This window comes from Dermacentor variabilis, unplaced genomic scaffold (genome assembly GCF_050947875.1).
Source record: "Dermacentor variabilis isolate Ectoservices unplaced genomic scaffold, ASM5094787v1 scaffold_13, whole genome shotgun sequence".
Taxonomy (NCBI): domain Eukaryota; kingdom Metazoa; phylum Arthropoda; class Arachnida; order Ixodida; family Ixodidae; genus Dermacentor; species Dermacentor variabilis.
This window is the reverse complement of record NW_027460291.1, coordinates 19,217,701-19,239,808: the sequence shown is the minus strand read 5'-3', so window position 1 is coordinate 19,239,808 and position 22,108 is coordinate 19,217,701. Positions and strand designations below refer to the sequence as shown.

Here is a 22,108-nt window from a genome sequence, read left to right as displayed (position 1 = left end):
ATTATCGTAGGGGGGTTAAAATACAGGTGGTCACAATGGAAACATATTCAGCAACATCAAAAGAATACATCAGTAAATAGAACATAGTTTAAGCACTGAAATTCGCAAAAGCGGAATAGAAACTAACAAAGTACAAAACAAAGTGAGTGACAAAATAACTAACTAACAAAACAGAAAAAGAAAGTAGCGTATGTGCAGAGATGAATAACAGAACAATCAAAGAATATGACTCTCAATAGCATTTTCAAAACTAGAAGCTGCCATCACTTCATTAGGGAGCTCATTCCAATCGCTAATCGTGTTAGGAAAAAATGAATACTTAAACACATTGGTACGGCACTGATAAGCTCTAATTTTGTTAGCGTGGTCTCTCCTAGATGAAACGTAATGCGGCTCCTTGATGAACAGTGTTTTGTCGATACCAGTTTTACTTTTATATATATTGTAAAGGAATTTGAATCTTAGGATTTTCCTGCGTGAAGAAAGAGTTTTCCAACCCAACCCTTCCCTTATTCTGGATCCTCTGGTAGTAAAATTATAATTTCCTGTTACGAAGCGTGCTGCTTGCTTTTGGACGCGTTCTATTTTTTCTGTGAGGTTTATAGTGTATGGATCCCAGATAACGCATGCATATTCTAGAATAGGCCTGATGTTTGTTAAATACAAGGTTGCCTTCAGTGATGAAGGAGAATGCTTAAAATTTCGTCGGAAAAAGTGAAGAAGACGGTAAGCTTTCGCGCTAATTGAGTTAACATGATTAGTCCAGTCAAGCGTTTCAGAAAACGTAACTCCGAGGTACTGAACATCCTTAGCGGTACTGAGTGCAATATTATTTAGGCAATAGGAACTGGGGAATTTTTTCTTTTTCTTTGTAAACTGCACATGGTAGCATTTACCAGTATTCAGAATCATCTGCCACCGCTTGCACCAAATAGAAACTTTTTCAAGGTCGTCCTGTAAGACAGACATATCGGCATAACATTTCACTGCACGATACATGACGCAGTCATCGGCATACAGTCTAACTGTTGAATTAAGGCCTACTACTAAATCATTAATATAAACTAGGAACAAAAGAGGCCCAAGCACAGAGCCTTGAGGCACTCCCGATAGCACCTGCATTGGAGCCGAGTTTACCCCATTAAGAACAACTTGCTGTTTGCGCAGGTGTAAATAATCCTTTATCCAGCCAAAAATATGTTCAGGAAGGCCTAGGAATGATAATTTTAAGCAAAGTAGATTGTGCGGGACGACATCAAATGCTTTCCGCAGATCAAGAAAGAGTGCATCTATCTGTTCACCATGGTCGAGGCCGAGTGCAATGTCATGAGTGAATTCGGCTAGTTGTGTTACGCACGAAAAACCAGAGCGGAACCCATGCTGAGCCGAAGTGAAAAAGTTATTTGTTTGAAAATGTTTCATCAGATTAGAGTACAGGACATGTTCGAGAGTCTTACAGCAAACGGAAGTTAAAGATATCGGCCTGTAATTGCCTACGTGTGTACGATCACCTTCTTTAAATATCGGAGTCACGTTGGCTGTCTTCCAATCTTTGGGCAGTTTTTGATTATCTAGTGACTTGTTGAATAATATTACTAAGAAAGGTGCTATCTGTCTCGAACATTGTTTCAAAACATGATTAGAAATTCCATCGGGTCCATGAGCTGAATGCAGGTTTAGGTTAAACAACAAAGCCTCCACTCCTTCCTTGCTCACGGCAACGTTTTCCATTTCCGGTAATGGTGTCGGTGTGTAAGAAATAGCAATGCTACATGGCTTTGTAAAAACTGAATGAAAATACTTGTTGAATACTTCTGCTTTTCCTTTGTCCTCTTTAATTAGGTTACCATCATTTGTGATGGCCGGGATGCCAGTGTCATCCTTCTTGTTGCTCTTAATATACCGCCAGACCTCTTTGGGATTTGTTTTTAGTTTATCTGCTAAGGCTTGTAGATATGCATCCTTCGCAACCTTCAATTCGCTTTTAAGTTTTGTGCTGATATCCCTTAGCTTTTTGTACATGCTTGGGTTTTTAGTTTTGCAATATATTTTGTAAGTTCGGGATTTTTTCTGAATTGATGAACGTAAATCCTTATTAATCCAGGGTTTATCCTTGCGGCGCTTAGTCGAAACCACCTTAGACGGAACGAAATCTGAGGTCAATGAAAGCAGTTTATCTCTGAATATGACCCATAGACTGTCGATGCTACTAAATGAACTGTAATGCGCAAATATAGGCAGGAAATCATTTAACTCATTAGAAATAGCCTCATAATTACCCCTTTCATAAAAGAATACCTTTTTCGGCCGCATTTTGGTAAATTCTATTTTTCTGCAACGAATAGTACCTGCAACTACTTCATGGTCACTAATCCCTGGTACTGGTACAATGAAGTCTATGATATCTTTCTGGTTACTAAAGACCAAGTCTAACACATTTCCGTCTGTACATCGTTTTCGTTTCGCGATATATTGGCTGGCGCAGACAATCGATTGGTCGTCCCGTTGCAAACGGAGCCAGCACTGCCTCGCAAATCTGGAGATCGCATGGTGCCGGCGCGTGGGAGCTATTCGCAGCAGACGACGCGCGCTCCTCTAGCGCCATCTCGTAGCCACCGTCGCCGCACTTCTCACGCCATACCCTCCGCTTTCCTCCTCTTCCTGGCCGCTCTTTTCATCCCCGCTGCGCGCGGCGTTCGCCCCAAGGAGGTTATGTACTAAAACTTCTGGAATGGCAGCCGCTGCGACCGCGTACGGGAGCGATTAAAGCCATCGGCGGCCATATTGCCGGGGGCAAAGAGAGCGGGTCCAGCATATAGACAGCCGCGGAATACGCGCGGCACTCGAGTGTGTTTTGGGTTCTCCGATGAAAAGTTGTACGATAAATATTTCAGCATCATCAGCAGCAGCCTGGTTAAGCCCACTGCAGGGCAAAGGCCTCTCCCATACTTCTCCAACTACCCCGGTCATGTACTAATTGTGGCCATGTTGTCCCTGCAAACTTCTTAATCTCATCAGCCCACCTAAATTTCTGCCACCCTCTGCTACGCTTCCCTTCCCTTGGAATCCATTCCGTAACTCTTAATGACCATCGGTTATCTTCCCTCCTCATTACGTGTCCTGCCCATGCCCGCCATTTCTTTTTCTTGATTTCAACTAAGATACCATTAACTCGCATTTGTTCCCTCACCCAATCTGCTCTTTTCTTAGCCCTTAACGTTACACCTATCATTCTTCTTTCCATAGCTCGTTGCGTCGTCCTCAATTTAAGTAGAACCCTTTTCGTAAGCCTCCAGGTTTCTGCCCCGTACGTGAGTACAGGTAAGACACAGCTGTGATTGTCAGATAAATATTTATCTGACAATTATTTTACTTGCGATGAGGCACTTTAGTTACAGTAATGTACATTTACTTTTTGTGAGCATGAAATTGTTTTAATGATTAACTTCGTTCAATGCGTAAGCAACCTTTGACGAGTTCCCCAGCTTCGTCATGTGAAAAGTGTTATGCCTCGTACCTGCACGAGAATTATCAATTTTCCAAGACATTTAATCATTATACTCGTGTAAATGTAGATGATTGGTAGCTTTATAAGCCAGTAGAAAGAGTTTGCACCAACGAAAAAATTAGAGATAATGCCCATAGGAATACATAAGGCTCCATAGAAAATACATGAGAAAACCTAGAGTAGGAGTGGGCTGACTGAAATTTGAGGATGGGCTAACTGAAATTTGGGAGTCGGCCAACTTGAAATTCGGGGTGGGTGAACTGAAATTTGGGGGTGGGCAACCTGAAAGTTCGGGGTGGGCCAACTTGATATTCATATGTGGGCCAACTTGATATTCATATGTGGGCCAACTTGAAATTTGGGAGTAGGCCAACTTGACATTTGTTGGTGGCCCAACTTAAATTTAGCAGTGGGCCAATTTGAATTTTAGGGTGTACCAACTTCAATTTGGGGATGGACCAACTTGAAATTTGGTGTTGGCCAACTTAAATTTGGGGGTAGGTCAGCTTGAAATTTGGAGGTGGGCCAACTTGAAATTTGGTGTTGGCCAACTTAAATTTGGGGGTAGGTCGGCTTGAAATTTGGAGGTGGGCCAACTTGAAATTTGGACGCGGGCCAACTTAATATTAAGTTGGGGTTCGCCAACTTGAAATTCGCAGGTGGGCGAACCAGAAATTTGGGGATGGCCCACCCCCAAATTTCAAGTTGGCCAACGCCGAATTTCAGTTGCCTTATCCCTACTATAAGCTTCCCCATGCATTTTCTATGGAGCCCTATGTATCCCGAGGGTATTCTCTCTGATTAATTTTTTATTAGTTCAATTTGTTTCCAATCGCTTATAAAACTAACGATAATCTACACTTACACTATTATAACGATTATATGTCTTTGCAAATTACGCATGCTCTGGAAAAGCATGCCACAATCATTAAATACCATTTCAAGAGCAGCGCGGCAGCACACTCCGGGCACTGCTACGACGACTAACCACGGCGGCACAGGTTTTTTTGCCCCGAGAAAGATGGTGGCGACTAGTTTCGCTTTCGGGGAGCCACCTCCACTCTAGAAATTTTAGTATATACCCTCCTTGGTCCGCCCTCATCTGTCGCTGCGCTCGTTCGCTCGCCGCAGGAACGGGCGCCTAAGTTGCGCTCTAAAATTCACCGACGATTACGATACTCCCAAATGCGAAATTTGAGCGCAGTTCTATACGTGTTTTCGTTTCGCGATATATTGGCTGGTGCGGACAGTCGATTGGTCCCGTTCGGCACGCTGCAAACGGGAGCCAAGTGGGCCGCGACGTAATCGACGCTCATGTCACGTGCTCGAGGGTGTCTCGTCTATACGACGTGCGTGCGCAAAAGGTCCACACATGTCCCGTGTCATTGTAACGCATCATGTACCAGGCAAAACTCTCTAATCCTGCCATTAATCAGACAGTTACGCCTATATTCCGCTGTGCAAGGAATTGCCTGCGCACGCCTCGTACCTTCAGCAGCGCTACAAACGACTTGTGAGATGGAGTTAGAATGGCCTTTGTCAATGGTGGAAGCCGATTACGCAGGCGGAGTTTTTCGCATTACAAAATATTTCGCCATCAGGATAACTAGCCGGAACATAGGAGGAAGTAAATTGAGGGTGACGCAGACGTTCACAGCCAAACACTCTTAATTGGGTCGCGCAAGTCCTGTGAGATTCGTTACTTAGGAGAGACGCGTAATGATATCGTGCGCAGAAAGCTTGGCTTCTGCTACTTGAAGCAGTGGTCATACTTTGAAGCTTCTCACTCATTATGGCCTGTTGGAAAAGGTCAACTGCCTGAATGCTGACAACTGGCACCGCTTATGTCTCTTCGTCATACATAATTGGTCGCACTCAGAAATTTGCTTCACTCCAAGAAGCAAGAATTTGGCGACATTCAAAAAGGTGTCGATATTTAAGTCACCGTGTCTGCATGTAAGGACACAGTACGACTTGTCTTGTGTCAGACTAGGAACGCTCAGGTGTTGGTGAATACAACAGAGAGCTTCCTACAAAAAACTGCTAGAAGGAACTCTGCCATTACTGTCAACAGCTGCAAGTATAGCGCTTCAGCCACCATGGAATTAATGATGGTCAGTAGTTGCCTAAACATGGTCTCTCTGGCTTGAAACGGCTTTTAAAGTATCCTAGGGAAAATTCCAATAGAATTATTTGTTGGCCTTACAAGAAATATGTAGGTCCAAAAGGAAAACCTACAGGTCCCGTAGGAGAATGTGCAGCTGCCATAGGAAAGTGCACAGGTCCGATAAAGATTTTTGCCAGTCTCGTATCACGGCAATACAGTGACAAAGACAAAGACATGCCTTATGGATCCCAATCGAAGCAGTGATATAAACTTGTATTGGACAAATAAAATGATTTATACGTCCCACTAGATGCAATAAAAGTAGTGATCATGATATAAATTTGTATTGGTAGTATTATTGCCTGGCAAAAAGTCGACCAAGCAGACATGCCAAACGTCGAGAACGAAGGCAGAAAAGGCGCCGCTTTAATAAAGCGATTATGCACTCCAAGCGGTTCACTTGTTGCAGTGAGGCTATTTAGGCACCATTTGTTATTTCACTGCGTAATTTCGTGAAGATCAGAGCTGGCCCCCAATACATCTGTAGGGTGGTATAGATCGGGCTATATATATATATATATATATATATATATATATATATATATATACACACATATATATATATATATATATATATATATATATATATATATATATATGTGTGTATATATATGTATATATATGTATATATATGTGTATATATGTATGTATGTATGTATGTATGTATGTATGTGTATATATGTATGTATGTATGTATGTATGTATGTATGTATGTATGTGTATGTATGTATGTATATATGTATATATATGTATGCGCAACGATTGTTTGTACAAGCACTGTCCTGTGTGCGAGCTTCTAGCTTGCACAGTGGCGCAAGATTGCGCAAGACTCTTTTCGTCGTCGTATGTTAACCGCTTGGCCTTCAGGCGAACGACGAATGCGCCGGTCAAACTGTTCACATATTCGTGACGCGATTGACGCGATTAGTGACGGTGCTTCACGAAGCACGCCGCATTCGCATACTTGCATAGTATGCGTTCGTAATCACGAAAGAGGGCGAATAACATAACAGAAGGGAGATAATCGTCGCGACATCACATTTCTTTACAGTAATTGAGGTTGCTCGTTGCGGTGGAGGTTCGATCAGGTAGACGGTCGTATGGACGCCATATTCCGGTGTTACATACTGCGCCGAGATAGCAAACGGATACTTTCATTCTACACGTCTACTCTAGTTATCTGCACGTGTTGTTGACGGTACATGCCAGATGCGGGCCTTAAAGACACTTTGAATGCCAGCACGTATTGTGCTCAAGCGAACTTTGTGGAGTTGGGTGCGGCGGTTGCACAATACTCGGCTCCTTACTTGTTTGCGTCACAGTTTATTGCTACCCCTGTGTCACATATGTTCTCGACAGCCCAGACACAGCGAGAAGAAAGTTGTTTGAAGAAAAGATTAAGGAACCGACGGGTGCTGCCCATTGAAAACTTGAGCTTTCACTTGGGCAGCTCCGCATGCGAGGTCCTTGACAAATTTTGTCCCCGACATGGAGGGTAGATCAAATACCACTTTTTGCCCATTTGACCCGCCGGCGACATCAGAGAGAAGGGGAGGATAACACGAGAGACAGGGAGAGGGATGAATTGATGACAAACTTTTTGTTTATTCGAAATGCCGGCAACAAGTGGTAGACAGGGCCATGACAGGCAAGTAGGAGCGGGGATGAAAGCTAGAGGGTGTGGGGAGGGCTGAAACTCTGGAAGGGCTCCAACCTCCTTGCAATTCCCCCCTTCCCCCGGTATCGGTGTCCCTGCTTTCGAGTTATGCAACGCTCTGAGCTCACGATGTTAAACACATCGAACAAAAACATTTTAACCATATACGACTTCCATATAAACTTGGAAAAAAATTGCTGACGCTTCCGTAAAAGAGAGTAGATGTAAGCATGAAATGGCAACACCGGCAAAGCATGTGGGTTGGAGATGTTGCTAGCCACAATCTTAAAATGGATGTAGTGCATGTTCGCAACGGAACACCGCACCACGCCATACTGTGCACTTGTTCATGCGGACGCTGTCCAGCTGGAAGGAGAAAACCAGCTGAAGGAGGCACAATAGGCAGCGAAAGATGCCAAGGAGACAGAGCGCACTGCCCAGCTAGAAGATGAAAAGAGCCTGAAGGAGGCGCAACGTGGCGCCATCTCACGAGGCAACGCAAAACCCGCGCCGCGGAACTCGCGGACCGCTGGCGTTCAAAAGAGCACAGGCAACCCTGTCTCAGCGCAAAAAAGATGACAATGGTGCCCTGTATCCGCCTTTTCAACGTCCGCTATTAGAAATGGCAAATAAAACTTCAGCGTACTAGAAGTTACAGCTTGAGTGATATTGTGAACAAACATTAAGGAACAACTCGGAAGCAATATTTTTTTAACTTGTTTGTTTGGGCAGTAACTTGTCTATGTAATGCGGTACTGTACAAAGTGTTGGGTGCCAGAGACCCGGATGATCTCGTTTTGTTCTCGCAACTTTCCCGCATAACGGCTCTGGCTTTTGGCTCAAGGTCACTTGAAGGCGGCCGGTAACGGGCACTAAGAGCATTTCACGCTTAAAATTACAAAAAGCGTTCAGAGTCTATAGTGTGGCTACTACGCTTATATGACATAACAATATGGCTTCACTGCGGTAAGGAGCGTGCGAGAACACGGTCCCCATTCATGATGGCTCCCTTCATTGCAATCTCAACCTTCACACTCCCACGTGACTACAGTGTGCTAGATAGGGGCCAGTGTGGTCAGGGGCGGCGCGCGACATGCATTGCCGTGAGGCGGAAAGTGGGGAAAGGTCCGGCACTTGGAGGCCAGCCCATGCGACAGCAGCGCCGCCGCCAACATCCGCCGCATAGGGTTTCAGTTGTGCGCCTAGTCGAACTTTGTGTTGTTCGTTACTTTAATGTAGTTTGTGTAGTTCACACGATGCATTCGCTTAAAGGCTTGTTTTTGTCTGAGGTGTTTCAGTTTGAATTATACAGAGCGCTTGTCGCTGCAATATTTCGTATAACTTACGGCAACATTCGCTTGTATAACTGTCGTTATGTACAGCAGTGTTGAAAATCTGCGGGCTGATATTTTAGCGCACTCCTGCTACTCGATATCGTAGCCAATGCCTTTCTTGCTCGCTAAATTTAGCGGGCTACGTCAGTGAGCAAAACCGGAAGCCGTTCAGCGCCTATGTTTGCAAACAGTGAAAGGTTCTATAGTTCCAGTTGCATGTAAGTGCGCAATCTCTATCTACCTTAAGTAAGCATACCTGCAAGATTCAAATTCTTACGAAATTCTGGTGATATCGGCTTTCATTCCTCACCACACAGACCACAATGTGCACCACCCTGGTTTGTATTTCCCGCCAACATGCTATCAGGTGAAGTGGAAGCACGAACCAAAGAAGTGCAATGGTGGGACTCAAATTCAAAAAATTAATTTTCTCAGTGAAAACGCAAATTACTTTGATAAAAATGTCTCTGGCGAAAGTTGTTATTCTTCTCAATGATACCGCTCTTCTGCTTATTTTTTATGGACCACCTTAGTGTGTTACTAACCTCTAAACATGGGCCAAAATAGCGTTTTTGCCAAATTCAGACTTTCATTTTGGAGCCTGTGAGCATTACATAGGCGAAAATAAAATTTTAGGAAATGGTAGGCTTTAGTGGCAGTTCTATAAACGCTATTCCAGGTTTCTTCCCCTGACCTTTTCTCGTGAAAAATTTCGCAAAAACGCTATAATTTGGGCATTTTCACCTCGGTGCTAAGGAGTAAAAAACACGAAGCTATTTTGTGAAACGCTTTCGCAATGAAAGAACAATGTTCAGACAACGCAAAACCCCAAACTTTGAGATAATGCGCAAAACGGTCGATTTTTGGCGAATATCTTTTTCGCACCTGTTTTCCATCTATTCGTGAAATTCAAACGGCGCTCACGTGGCCAAAATTTTTTTTGCCGCTCAAAACATTGTGCGGAAATACTGTTCAAGTACTGCTACGCGTAAATTTTTCGTAATTTTGATAGAGAAATTATTTTTCTCGAGCGCCACGGTTGGGGTAGTTGGCGTGGAATGGCCCTGTGTTTGGCACTTCTTAAACCCTGTCACACAATAGTCCACCTCGGAGGATCGTTAGCTAAGCTACAAACATGACAAGCGTAACCGGCGCAACGAGCCGTCGTTGTGTCTGGGGGAAGGCTTCCATACGCGGCGCCTCTGGGCACACTAGCCCTATGCTAGCTCACTGCACCACATGTCATATAGTTTCATACAATAATTATAGAGGGAACTCTGGCGCTAGTTTCTACGGGTGCTGCAATGGGAGCGGTTGAGCCAGCATGGGAAGTACGTGGATTTGCCTAAACGTCGTCCTTTTGGCTCCAAACGACTTTGTAAACGCGTCATTTTCAACAATGTACTGCGTAGTATATAATTAAATAAACATCATTAAAATTGTCCGACGGCAGGATCTTCGAACACGGGAACTCTAGCACAGAAGCCTGATATTGAAACCATTAAGCCACGGACGCATGCATCGACAAGCGAACGAAACGCCCCTATGAATTTATCGCGGGCGTACCAGTGCCTTGAGACGCTTGGCGCATTTCTATTTGGCCACCTGGACATGCTCAATCGTTGTAATTAATAGCAATTGTACGCGTTGCCGGCGTCTTCTGCACTTCGAAGAACATAGATTGCGCCGAAATATACGACAATAAGATTTATATAGCGTGATATACAAAGCCCCAAGAACGTCTGAATCCACAAGCACGAAGATCAGACAAATCGATGTACTTCCCGTCATTCCCATGGTGGTAGAGCGACTGCAGCGCAAGAGTTCCCTCTAGTAATTATTGTGTGAAGCTCTATGGATACAGCTGCTATAACTCTAGAGTAAAAGATGGGTGACAAACATGGAGGAAGGGAAAAGATAGGCGGGAGCATAGAGTTTCTCACTACATTACCTAGAGGGAAATCTGGCGCTGCTGCGCTGTGGTATGCATGGGAATGCTGGTATATTGTGGCTTCGGATTGGCATCGTTCTCGTAGAGACAGGACACCTTGAAGACGAGCTTGGCAAGTACCGTTCCATCTGTCACAATGATTCACTTTCTACTAAAACAGCACGTGAAAAGCTGTTGTAGCTTTATTATTACGCGAAAACATGTTTCATTTAACTATGAGAACTTGTTATTGTGTGTACGACTACATGTTACGTAAAAAGTATCAGCGGGCCGCTAAAGTTGGAGGACAGACGACAAGGTTCGCGCTCGCTTTGAAACAGTTGGTCGTCTGTTCTTGCTTTTCTTCGCTTGGTCATGCATTGTGGGTGAGTAAAGATGTAATATGCGTGAATGGAAACATTTTATGAAGATTTTACTTTGAGAACGCATTATTTGCGTAGCCATATCCACGTTTTAGACGAAGCCTCTTACAACACCAGCCAATACGAGCCTCGCAGACACATATACCGTCATTCCCATGACGGCACGGTGCCCCCTTAAGAAACTCCCATAGACGGTGGCGCCAGATTACCCTCTAGGTGTTATAGTGAGAAACTATGGGCGGGAGCATACCGCAATGCGATTGAAGCCAAACCTGGTGGCCCAACATGTGGTATGGTACGTGCGCGGTTGGTTTTAGTGTTCCCGTTCTGCAGGCAGAGCCACGGTAGGGCAGCTGAACAAGCGCGCACCGAACAATACTCGCATAGCTACTCGAACCAAATGTCTCAGCAAATCTCGAGTCTTCTCCGTGATCTCGACAAAAAGATCACGTGCTGAGCCGCCACTGTGAGTTCACGGAGCGTTCGCTTGCCAAAGCTGGCTGCGTGACGTAATGCTCCCTCCTATATTTTTCCATGGCGACAAAAGTGGCAGCCGCAAAGGCGTAGACAGGTTGCTACGATTCATTTTTTGTAACGCTAAAATATTCGGAATAGTATGCCAAAACAAGCACTTATACGTAACCCATACGTATGGACAACGTGCAAGTCTATTCCGTAAATGTAACTTAGAAGGGCACAGTCACGTGACCCAGCTGCCTGGCACTGTCGGAGATTTCAGCTCTAGCCACCTAAACACTGTGACCGGAAGCCTACCACCTGGCTGCCATCGTCTGCTGGTAGCAGCGGATTCATCAGCGTGGCATCAGAAATACTGCAATGGTGGTCCAGCCAGCCTAGGATTCGGAGCAATGTTTTGAGCAGGAAAAATTTCGCTCTGGCGCAGTTTAATAGCAGTTTCGGAGTAGAAAAAATTGTCTTTTTGCAACAGTTGGATTTGGCGAAGCTTGTTATTACTGTGCAATCAGTGAGTGCTGAGCAATAGCGAAGCAAGACAAAGCCGACAGCGACCAATTAATACGCCTGTCTCGTACGGTATGTTGCAAACATTTGGGTAGGCAAGGAACTTAATTTTGTAAACAATTAAACAAATTGTGTACGCTAACGAGAACAAAGGTGTGTGCCTTGGTGCAAGGCAGACATAAAATTACAAATGAGCCAGCATAATGTGCGCCGTCAGGCACAAGACAAAATGTGATGGCAAATGTCTTATGTGCCTTACAAATGACAGACGTGCTTTGATATATGCTTTACCCCATTAGACAAAATGTATATTACGCCCAATAACAAGGAGCTCGACAAAGCTATGCGTCTATGAACGGCGCCAAGATGAGATGCCTAAGTGTGGTGTGTCGCAAAGATGGTGATGGCGACGGAGAATAACGTTCGTACCATCCCGTACACTTGCGTTCGTTGTGAGGCGGTTTGTCGGCTTCCCGCGTGACCTCTGCGAATAGATACAAGTCGATATGGCGTACAACTTTTCTCGTCGACAGCCAGCTGATCTTTCCAGGTAATACCGATTAGACCTAACGGCCATGGCCGTGTGCCATTACGAAAATTGGCTGTAGGCCCCGTGTGACCGACAAGCTTTCCATAAGGAAAGCTTGCTAACCGGCGATCGGTTCCGAGATCATGCATCCGTGCTTTTTATAACCACCGAAGCCGGCAACTACTGCAATCGCGCACAGAAGTTCGCAGATTGACAGAAAGTTCCGAACTGCATGTGAAAACGCGTGAATCTGAGTGCATGAACACGCATGCGATCTGTGTGCCTTCCACTAGAAAATCGGTCTTTGCACATGGGCGCTGCTTTCGTCGCCGTTCCCTCTGTCGGGTACAGGAATTGTATTGGAGTTGACGACCCGAACGACCATCGTCCAGTCGTGCCTCACAATCAGATTGTGGTTTCGCCACATAAAAACTACAGAATTAAATTTTCTTTTGTCCCGAAACCTACTGAGCGCCGTGGTAAGGCTGCGTGCAACACATCCACCTCAGCCGAGTATTTCAACAAATATACGAAAAACAGCACCAGATAATCGAGTCGCGAACTGAATTATTTAAATGTTCCCACATCAATTCGCTTAGTTGACTACAGTCCACGCCGGATTTTTCAGCCGCGAGAACGTCCGGAAAATCGGGCAGTCCTAAAAATCGAATGCATGCCTTTCACTGCCCCCAAGGGCTCAAACCGCCACAGGCACGTCCAAAGTAGCTCTTAATGCCTGCCAGCACACTTATTAGGCGTATCGGTGTATAATCAAGGAAAACATACTGCATTTCGTGACAATTGCCTCTTCCCACTCTTGGCATGCTTCACCACCTAAAGCAGGAGACACACGATACTATTCGGCGTCCGATCCGACGTGCGGCACTGCATGCTCCGGCATGAGGCATACGACGATTCGGGCCACACGGTATGTCCCAGTACGTCCATCCGAACGAGCGAGCTCGCCCAGATCCAGCGCCCCAGCTTGTACGCTCGGAAGACTTCATAGATTCAATGTCGAGAAACGCAATATAAACGACTCTGCACAACACTGCTTCGCTTTACGCGAACACTGTCAATAAAATGATGCCCCTGCGAGTGACAGAACACAACGGCGCGTCCACTGACGGCTCCGCTGACAGCCAGCGATAGGGCCGGTAGGCCTAGCTAGGCGGACGCCGCAGCCGACGGCGCCTGCGGTGCAGCCCGAGCTCGTCGAAGAGCGCTTATTTTTGCCAGAACGATTAACACGGTACACTTAGGTCGGCCATAATCAAAAACGATTCGTTTACTCCACATAGTCGTTGCGAAGGGCAAAAGTGCAAGCGAAGCGAGCAGCCTCGCTCAGACGGTCAGCGTGTGCTGTCTGCCTGCGAAATGCCCTCGCATCGCGGCTCCTAGCCTCGCCAGTAGCTTAGTGCTAGCAGAGTCCTTCAAAATCATTGTAGTGCTCTGGTACTAGTGTACTAGGCGCTGCTTTGCGGAACAGGCACACGTTCGATATTTTACTGAACTGTTAACTATTGGGGGCGAGGACATACGGAGTCACCATCTGTCGGAAGCGCCGCTTTTGCGTAGTATGAGGGATCACGCGGCGCGCTTCTCATAGGTTCAATAAGTACACCACACAGCAGCCCTTCTGTACATTTATGTAAGTACTCTCAAAACGAGGGAAGTTTTTGACTGTCGATATAGTAATCTTGGGCAAACCGAAAGCCCAGAATCGTTTACAGACGCCATCTCTTTACCGAACACGTACAGTGAAAGCCACTGCGCGCGGTCGCCGCGATGAAGTCTCCCGAACGGGCTTGCGTGAAAGGTCGGCAATCGCTGAGCGCAAAATACGGGAAATATGTTCTTATAGTGGACGGTCTGATTTAACCAAATGGCGCATAACAGAATGAAGCCTAAATGCATGCAACGATCGCGGTGAAAAAAAAAAATTATGGGGTTTAACGTGCCAAAACCACTTTCTGATTATGAGACACGCCGTAGTGGAGGACTCCGGAAATTTCGACCACCTGGGGTTCTTTAACGTGCACCTAAATCTAAGTACACGGGTGTTTTCGCATTTCGCCCCCATCGAAATGCGGCCGCCGCGGCCGTGGATTCGATCCCGCGACCTCGTGCTCAGCAGCCCAACACCATAGCCACTGAGCAACCACGGCGGGTGGTTCGCGGCGACCGACTGCGGGTCTGCATGCATTTCCGCGCACAATGCTTTGCTTTCGCTGTGAGCGCATTTTCGCACTGTGCCGTGGGCTTATAGGCCGCAGCATATGAGCATTTGACAGTACACGAGCAACCATTGTTGCGTGGACGCTATGAGAACTGTTCAAAAATAATTTCGTTACAGAGACTTCGATGCCTACGGCGACTGTGATGTGCCGTCGCGACGATTCAATCTTTTTTGTCTTCTAAATTCTTGGACATTTCAATATAGTTGCGTGGCACTGTATGTTTATCGGTCTTCTCAGCGTACGATTTCCCTCTGCTTATTTTTCGTAATCCAGTGCATTAATTCATAACAAAATGACCATATCTCATGCCTTTTTTTAATGTGCGTCTTACCGCTCCCTTTCTGTTCCTGTGAACTTGCCAGTATCTAGCATCAACAAGTTCATAGGCCAAATCGCCATGCCATTAGCCGGGCAGCGAGCGCGGGCGAGCGCCCCAGTGCGCGTTTTCTGCTACTCACCGAACATCGCAGTCCCGGTGCAGTAGCAGAAATCTTCCTCACGTCTGTGCTTGCTGCGTACCCGAGTTGTAGCCGATGGCTGTCTGCCGGTTCTAAGTTTCGCGAGCCAAGCTTCACACAGCTCCTTGTCCTGCGGCTACGTGTGAATAAGGCTGACACTGGGCTCCGTTGAGTTCGTCCGGCACTGCGGCACCGAGCAGTAGCCTACCATGCTGCACACCTCCAAAGGCAGCCACTACCTACTACAGTCGTATCAAATGTTGTCAAGCAGACACCCAAGGCGGGAAAGCCTCACCACTTAATCAGAACCGCAGCGCAGGTAGGACTTCAAACTTTTGTTTTCAGCTCGCTTCGGTGCTTCCGAAGCAGCCGCTGTGTCCACGTGATCCCTCATGCCACGTCACGCCGATGGTGGCGCCAGCTTTTCCGGTAGTGGAGCTCGCCCCCAATTTCGCGCCGGAAACAAACTGCAGCCGGCAAGGAAAAAAATAAAAAAAGACGGCGAGAAACCGGCCTGCCGGCGCCGCCTCTGTGGGGGGAACGTTAGAGAACGTCACATGCCAGCCGCGGTCATTGGCTGAGGCCAAACGATGGTGCAGTTGTCGGACGATGAAAATCTGCCTGGTTTGTCGCACGCCGGATCGGACACCGAATCGTACCGTGTCTCCCGCTTAACACTTCTGTATTGAGGCGAAGCTGTTTCGCGAACCGGCATTATGCAACGCGTCGTGCTTTCCGAGCTTCGAAGCCATTAGTGAAGATTACAAAGGCGGAGTCGGTGCCACTGTTAACAGCGGCGAATTTTTTTTTCATCAAAAACACGGCACCGGATAGCAAGAAAGTAGCTATGCCTAGCGTTTCCGTGGTGGTGGCTACCGCTGCCAGCCGATCTGTGTGCTAGAGTGCCTGTTCGAGGTGGCGAGATAATCAATGGCAGCGGTGGTGGCTTCGATCAATGTCCTTTCGGACCTGCGGTCATGGCAAAAAGTCCGGGAAATCGGAAGGCGAAGTATTAATGCGTCCGCAATTTTAGACGGTCTTATCCCAGAAACGCACAACATCCCATGGACGGTACAAAAAAATCCTGACATTTCACATTCTATGGAAGACGTCCCTTGGGCATCCATGGTATGTAGGATTCGGCAAAGTCCCAACAATAAACAATTGCAGACATTATCAGGATGTGTTGGCAGAGTTGGCCGGCAGCATGTGTTTGAAACGTGCACAAAACAGTCCAATAAGCTGTGTATTTTGTTTTCGCGACTAAGCAAAAAACACTGATGGGCCATACATTGGTAACATATGAGGTGTACGGACACCTTGAGGGACAATTACTCCCATACAAATTACAAGTATCGCATTTCCTCTCTGTCAGTAATGTAACACGCAAATCTCGCCAGAATGTGCCGATTTCCCTGTTCTCGCCTTATTAGCAAGTCCGGTGGTGGTCGTGGTAGGATATCTTTTTCTTGGGGCCTGATGGCTGTTTGCAAAATTCACGCACTTAGGCAGCCTGATGACAAGCTGCAATAAAGCTGTGCAAGTTTTATGCCTCCACTCATTTGCATGCAAAGGCTGCCATGTGCCTAGAACAAGCGCGACAAATGACATCCATTTTACATCTGGAGCCTGGGATACAACCACCATCCTGTATCCAGATAACATCCGAAAAAGACCCGGCCAGGACCTCCATGGGACATCTATCGGTTTTTCACATGGAAGGTTGTCTGGATTAGCGTAGGACATTTTGGGAACATACCTTCAATCTTCTCAACATCCTTACCGGGACATCCATCAAACATCCTTAGGGTGTGTGTTGCCTGGGATACAGCGACTTTATGGGGTACCGTGGCGTGGCGGTGCCACAAAGGAGTCTGAATTATCGGGCATGTCCGAAACATCGGTTGTTGACTGCAGCTGCATAACCCTACTGAAAACACTGCATTGCCCTGAAAACGGGAAAATTGCGCAGTTGGCGCAAATGGCACTTGAGTGGGTGCAGTCAGAAGCAGGCAAGTCAAACTGTAGCAAAATGGTGCAGTTGGATTACCACAGATAACTGGTTTACCCTCACCAGTTCTGGGCAATGCAGACAGACAAGTGCGGTGTAGTCGTCACGCCGTGGCGATCATCTCTGCTAAGTATCAACAGCTGCAAAGTGCAAAAACAGCTTAATTTTCAGAGTGCCACGTGCCCTTTTCGAGAGAGCCGGACAGCAGTCAAGGTCACGCGCATAAATGCCTCGACACGCTGCTTATAATGTTAACGATTTTGGTACGTGAAATGGGTAACTCATTCATTACAGAACGCATAGCACCGTCATTGGAAGTGTGCAGCATAAAAAAAAAAGGAAGAGGGGAAACAGTATGGCAGAAGGCATGGAAGGAGGAGTCAAAGGGGGGGAAGGCATATGTTGGCAGTGAAGCCCACCTGTATGAACAGATTTGAAAAAATTACATCGGCAAAATGCTGTTTAGACGTCATTCTATAACTTCCAGTGTATAACCAAAGTTTTCAATGGTGCCCTATGTGGGGCTCTTTTTTTATTTTGACACAACGCTGCTCTTGAACATTAATGTGACTTGATGTCTCCCACAGTCTGCTCCCAGTGGCCAGCGGCGATTCAGCCCACCACCCCAATCGGTGCCTGCCCTGGCTCAGGCTTCACCAATTGCAGACCAGGATGATGACTACTCTGATGCTGGGCAGAATCGGGCACAGGGTGTGGTGCGCAGGCCAGCCTCATTCAGGCAGGCTGTGCCAGCTTCCAACGGGAAGTAAGGCTCTTGACTGGGAACCACCCAAACCATGCTTCCTCAATTCGACCTGCACGCTAGACTTGGCCAGCCACCTTAAATTGGTACCATCTAGTCTTGCCCAATTACATTCCCATCATGGTGCAAGCCAGCCAGCAGCACAACGCTTGGAATGCACACCGTCGAGCTGCAGCCTCGAGAGAGCTTCAACCCGATGCTGCCATCGGATGGCTGCCTGCCTTGCTGCCCACCCTTTCACTGAGAATAAAAACAGTACTGGCCATTTTCCTGTCCCAACTACTGCTTGCCACCTTCCACTTGCTCTCCTCTGAATGCAGGAGGGTAACGCAAACTACATGATGAACCTTACATGCAGCATTTAGTTGTCCCCTACCACATCTTGCTAGTTCAGGCGCATGCTGTAAGGTATCGCAGTAACCAAACATATTACAACTGTACTGCTGCAGCACCCCACTGCTTGTTAAACATGCATCAAGGCTCAGCTGAACCATTCAACATGATCCTACTAGCAGCAAAAGCTGTGCTTGAACGGGCACTGAGCTACTATCGGAAACCCCCAAGAGCATTGTGGTAAACACTTGTTGAAAGTTGACTGTCATACTTTTCTTGTATTACGTCTTTTTCAAACATAATACTGTTCGTTAAATGCTCGCTTTTAAGCCAACACCTAAGGATAGTTTCAATTTGCTCTTATTTTTAGTGTGTACATACGAGTGTTCAAACTGCTTGTTAGTGTGTGACATGTGAAGCACATGAATGTCAAATAAAATTTCACTGAACAAGAAGTGAGGCACGTCCTTTTTATTCCTTTACAGCAAGAAGTAAAAATATTAAGAGTTCCACCAATACACACATAATTTGCTGGAAACTGGAGCATTCCTCACAGCTCATCAGAAACAAGTGTGCTGGGGTTTGTATCAAGGTCATATTAGCGACAGACGTAGGCCTAAAGGAACGGAATAAGAAGCCTGTCTCCAAGAGTATGTGGGCTAAGCCAGGTCCTATCACAGGGGTTGTCTTGGTTGGTGTGTGCTCACTGGTACCTCCCCAGCAGCTCTCGGCCAATAATAAGTCGTTGGATTTGGGACGTCCCCTCGTAGATCTGCAAGGTGCAAAACCGGCACATTCATTTTCATGCAACTCTGCAAAAAAAATGCATGTACACACAAAAGAAGCAAACAGCAGGACTGCTCATGTGTGCAGCCACTCCTCCAACCTCAAGGTCAGGAATCAATATAAACATTCTATTTTTTGTTATGAAGTGCTGTTCATAACACTGCAACAAAGTTCTGCACATCTGCATCAGTTTTTCATGGCCTCCGAGATTGTGGCATACCGCTGTTGCAACAGCAATGCATGCTCTAGTCTTATAGACCATGCCTTTTGGCATACTTTGATGCTGCCACATGCTGCACAAGAGCTGAAGTACCCAGAACGAGATTCTCCTGAATTCAAATAATCAAAGGCAGAGCTTGGTAGGGTAATAATACGAAACCGAGAGAGCCAGAAACAATGGGAAACTAACAGCTTTCATTTTACATTGCTCCTGCAATATTTGTTGCTATCGCTTTATCATCATGTCCACACTAGGACGAAGGCCATTCCCAGCAATCTCCAATAGGTGGTGCCCAAATCCACGCCCAGTGACAGCCCACTCTGGGTAAGAAATGCGCATCTCTCACAGGCCATGCTTTTGCTGGCTGCATGCGGCAGAAGCGATTACGAGAGCCGGAAACATGTCACGAACTTGAGGTTTTGGACATCAACTATTACCCCTGCCTTGCACCAGCCGATTCCAACTTGTGCCTGCAAATTTGCTCATTCATCACCCCACCCAATTTTCTGCCGTCCTCGATTGCTTCCCTTCTCTTGGTGCCCATTCTGCAACTCTAATGGTCCGCCGGTTATCTGCCCTAGGCATTACATGGCTTGCCAGCTCCCTTTTTTTTTTCTTTCTTTTAATGCAACATCGGCTACCCCCATTTTCTTGTTTTCTCGTTACATTCATAGCAATACTTATAGATTGTACCGATCCTGCTTGACTGCCTACAGGCAGTATTGGCTAAATAAAACATAAAAACGTCTGACATGCTTTGGCTACCTCTCCCTCTTAGAGCTGCCTATCATCACAGTTGGCAAAGCCCGGACAGGCCGCCGTTGGAATATGAACCTGGCAACGTTTAACGCTAGAACGTTATCTAGTGAGGCGAGTCTAGCAGTGCTATTGGAGGAATTAGAGGGCAGTACATGGGATATAATAGGGCTCAGTGAAGTTAGGAGGCCAAAAGAAGCGTATACAGTGCTAAAAAGCGGGCACGTCCTGTGCTACCGGGGCTTAGCGGAGAGACGAGAACTAGGAGTCGGATTCCTGATTAATAGGAGTATAGCTGGTAACATACAGGAATTCTATAGCATTAACGAAAGGGTGGCAGGTCTTGTTGTGAAACTTAATAAGAGGTACAAAACGAAGGTTGTACAGGTCTACGCCCCTACATCCAGTCATGATGACCAGGAAGTCGAAAGCTTCTACGAAGACGTGGAATCGGCGATGGGTAAAGTCAAAACAAAATACACTATACTGATGGGTGACTTCAATGCCAAGGTAGGCAAGAAGCAGGTTGGAGACAAGTCAGTGGGGGAATATGGCATGGGCACTAGGAATAGCAGGGGAGAGTTATTAGTAGAGTTTGCGGAACAGAATAATATGAGGATAATGAATACCTTCTTCCGCAAGCGGGATAGCCGAAAGTGGACGTGGAGGAGCCCGAACGGTGAGACTAGAAATGAAATAGACTTCATACTCTGCGCTAACCCTGGCATCATACAAGATGTGGACGTGCTCGGCAAGGTGCGCTGCAGTGACCACAGGATGGTAAGAACTCGAATTAGCCTAGACCTGAGGAGGGAACGGAAGAAACTGGTACATAAGAAGCCGATTAATGAGTTAGCGGTAAGAGGGAAAATAGAGGAATTCCGGATCAAGCTACAGAACAGGAAGAGGACCTTAGTGTTGAAGCAATGAACGACAATCTTATTGGCATCATTAAGGAGTGTGCAAGAGAACTCAGTGGTAACTCCGTTAGACAGGATACCAGTAAGCTATCGCAGGAGACGAAAGATCTGATCAAGAAACGCCAATGTATGAAAGCCTCTAACACTACAGCTAGAATAGAACTGGCAGAAATTTCTAAGTTAATCAACAAGCGTAAGACAGCTGACATAAGGAAGTATAATATGGATAGAATTGAACATGCTCTCAGGAACGGAGGAAGCCTAAAAGCAGTGAAGAAGAAATTAGGAATTGGCAAGAATCAGATGTATGCGTTAAGAGACAAAGCCGGCAATATCATTACTAATATGGATGAGCTAGTTCAGGTGGCTGAGGAGTTCTATAGAGATTTATACAGTATCAGTGGCACCCACGACGATAATGGAAGAGAGAATAGTCTAGAGGAATTCGAAATCCCACAGGTAACGCCGGAAGAAGTAAACAAAGCCTTGGGAGCTATGCAAAGGGGAACGGCAGCTGGGGAGGATCAGGTAACAGCAGATTTGTTGAAGGATGGTGGGCAGGTTGTTCTAGAGAAACTGGCCACCCTGTATACGCAGTGCCTCATGACTTCGAGTGTACCGGAATCTTGGAAAAACGCTAACATAATCCTAATCCATAAGAAAGGGGACGCCAAAGACTTGAAAAATTATAGACCGATCACCTTACTGTCCGTTGCCTACAAAGTATTTACTAAGGTAATTGCAAATAGAATCAGGAACACCTTAGACTTCTCTCAACCAAAGGACCAGGCAGGATTCCGTAAAGGCTACTCAACAATAGACCATATTCACGCTATCAATCAGGTGATAATGTGCGGAATATAACCAACCCTTATATATAGCTTTCATTGATTACGAGAAAGCGTTTGATTCAGTTGAAACCTCTGCAGTCATGGAGGCATTGCGGAATCAGGGTGTAGACGAGCCGTATGTAAAAATACTGAAAGATATCTATAGCGGCTCCACAGCCACCGTAGTCCTCCATAAAGAAAGCAACAGAATCCCAATAAAGAAAGGCGTCAGGCAGAGAGATACGATCTGTCCAATGCTATTCACTGCCTGTTTACAGGAGGTATTCAGAGAGGTGAAAGAT

The 22,108-nt window shown here is 46.2% G+C and overlaps 2 protein-coding genes across 3 annotated transcripts in view; one reads left to right on the top strand and one right to left on the bottom strand.

Annotated features, from left to right (window-relative positions):
• The window catches only part of LOC142566579 (protein obstructor-E-like), a 34,711-nt gene extending 16,483 nt beyond the window's left edge, over window positions 1-18,228 (top strand). The window contains exon 4 of the mRNA XM_075677418.1: window positions 17,786-18,228. Within this exon, the coding sequence (XP_075533533.1) occupies window positions 17,786-17,968 (183 nt within the window). The 3' untranslated portion in view covers window positions 17,969-18,228. The remainder of the gene's footprint in view (window positions 1-17,785) is intronic.
• Window positions 18,229-18,750: 522 nt separating this feature from the next.
• Mcad (Medium-chain acyl-CoA dehydrogenase) overlaps window positions 18,751-22,108 on the bottom strand; it is a 192,333-nt gene continuing 188,975 nt past the window's right edge. For both annotated transcript variants that reach the window (XM_075677417.1, XM_075677416.1), the window contains exon 13: window positions 18,751-19,066. In XM_075677417.1, the coding sequence (XP_075533532.1) occupies window positions 18,998-19,066 (69 nt within the window). In that variant the 3' untranslated portion in view covers window positions 18,751-18,997. The remainder of the gene's footprint in view (window positions 19,067-22,108) is intronic.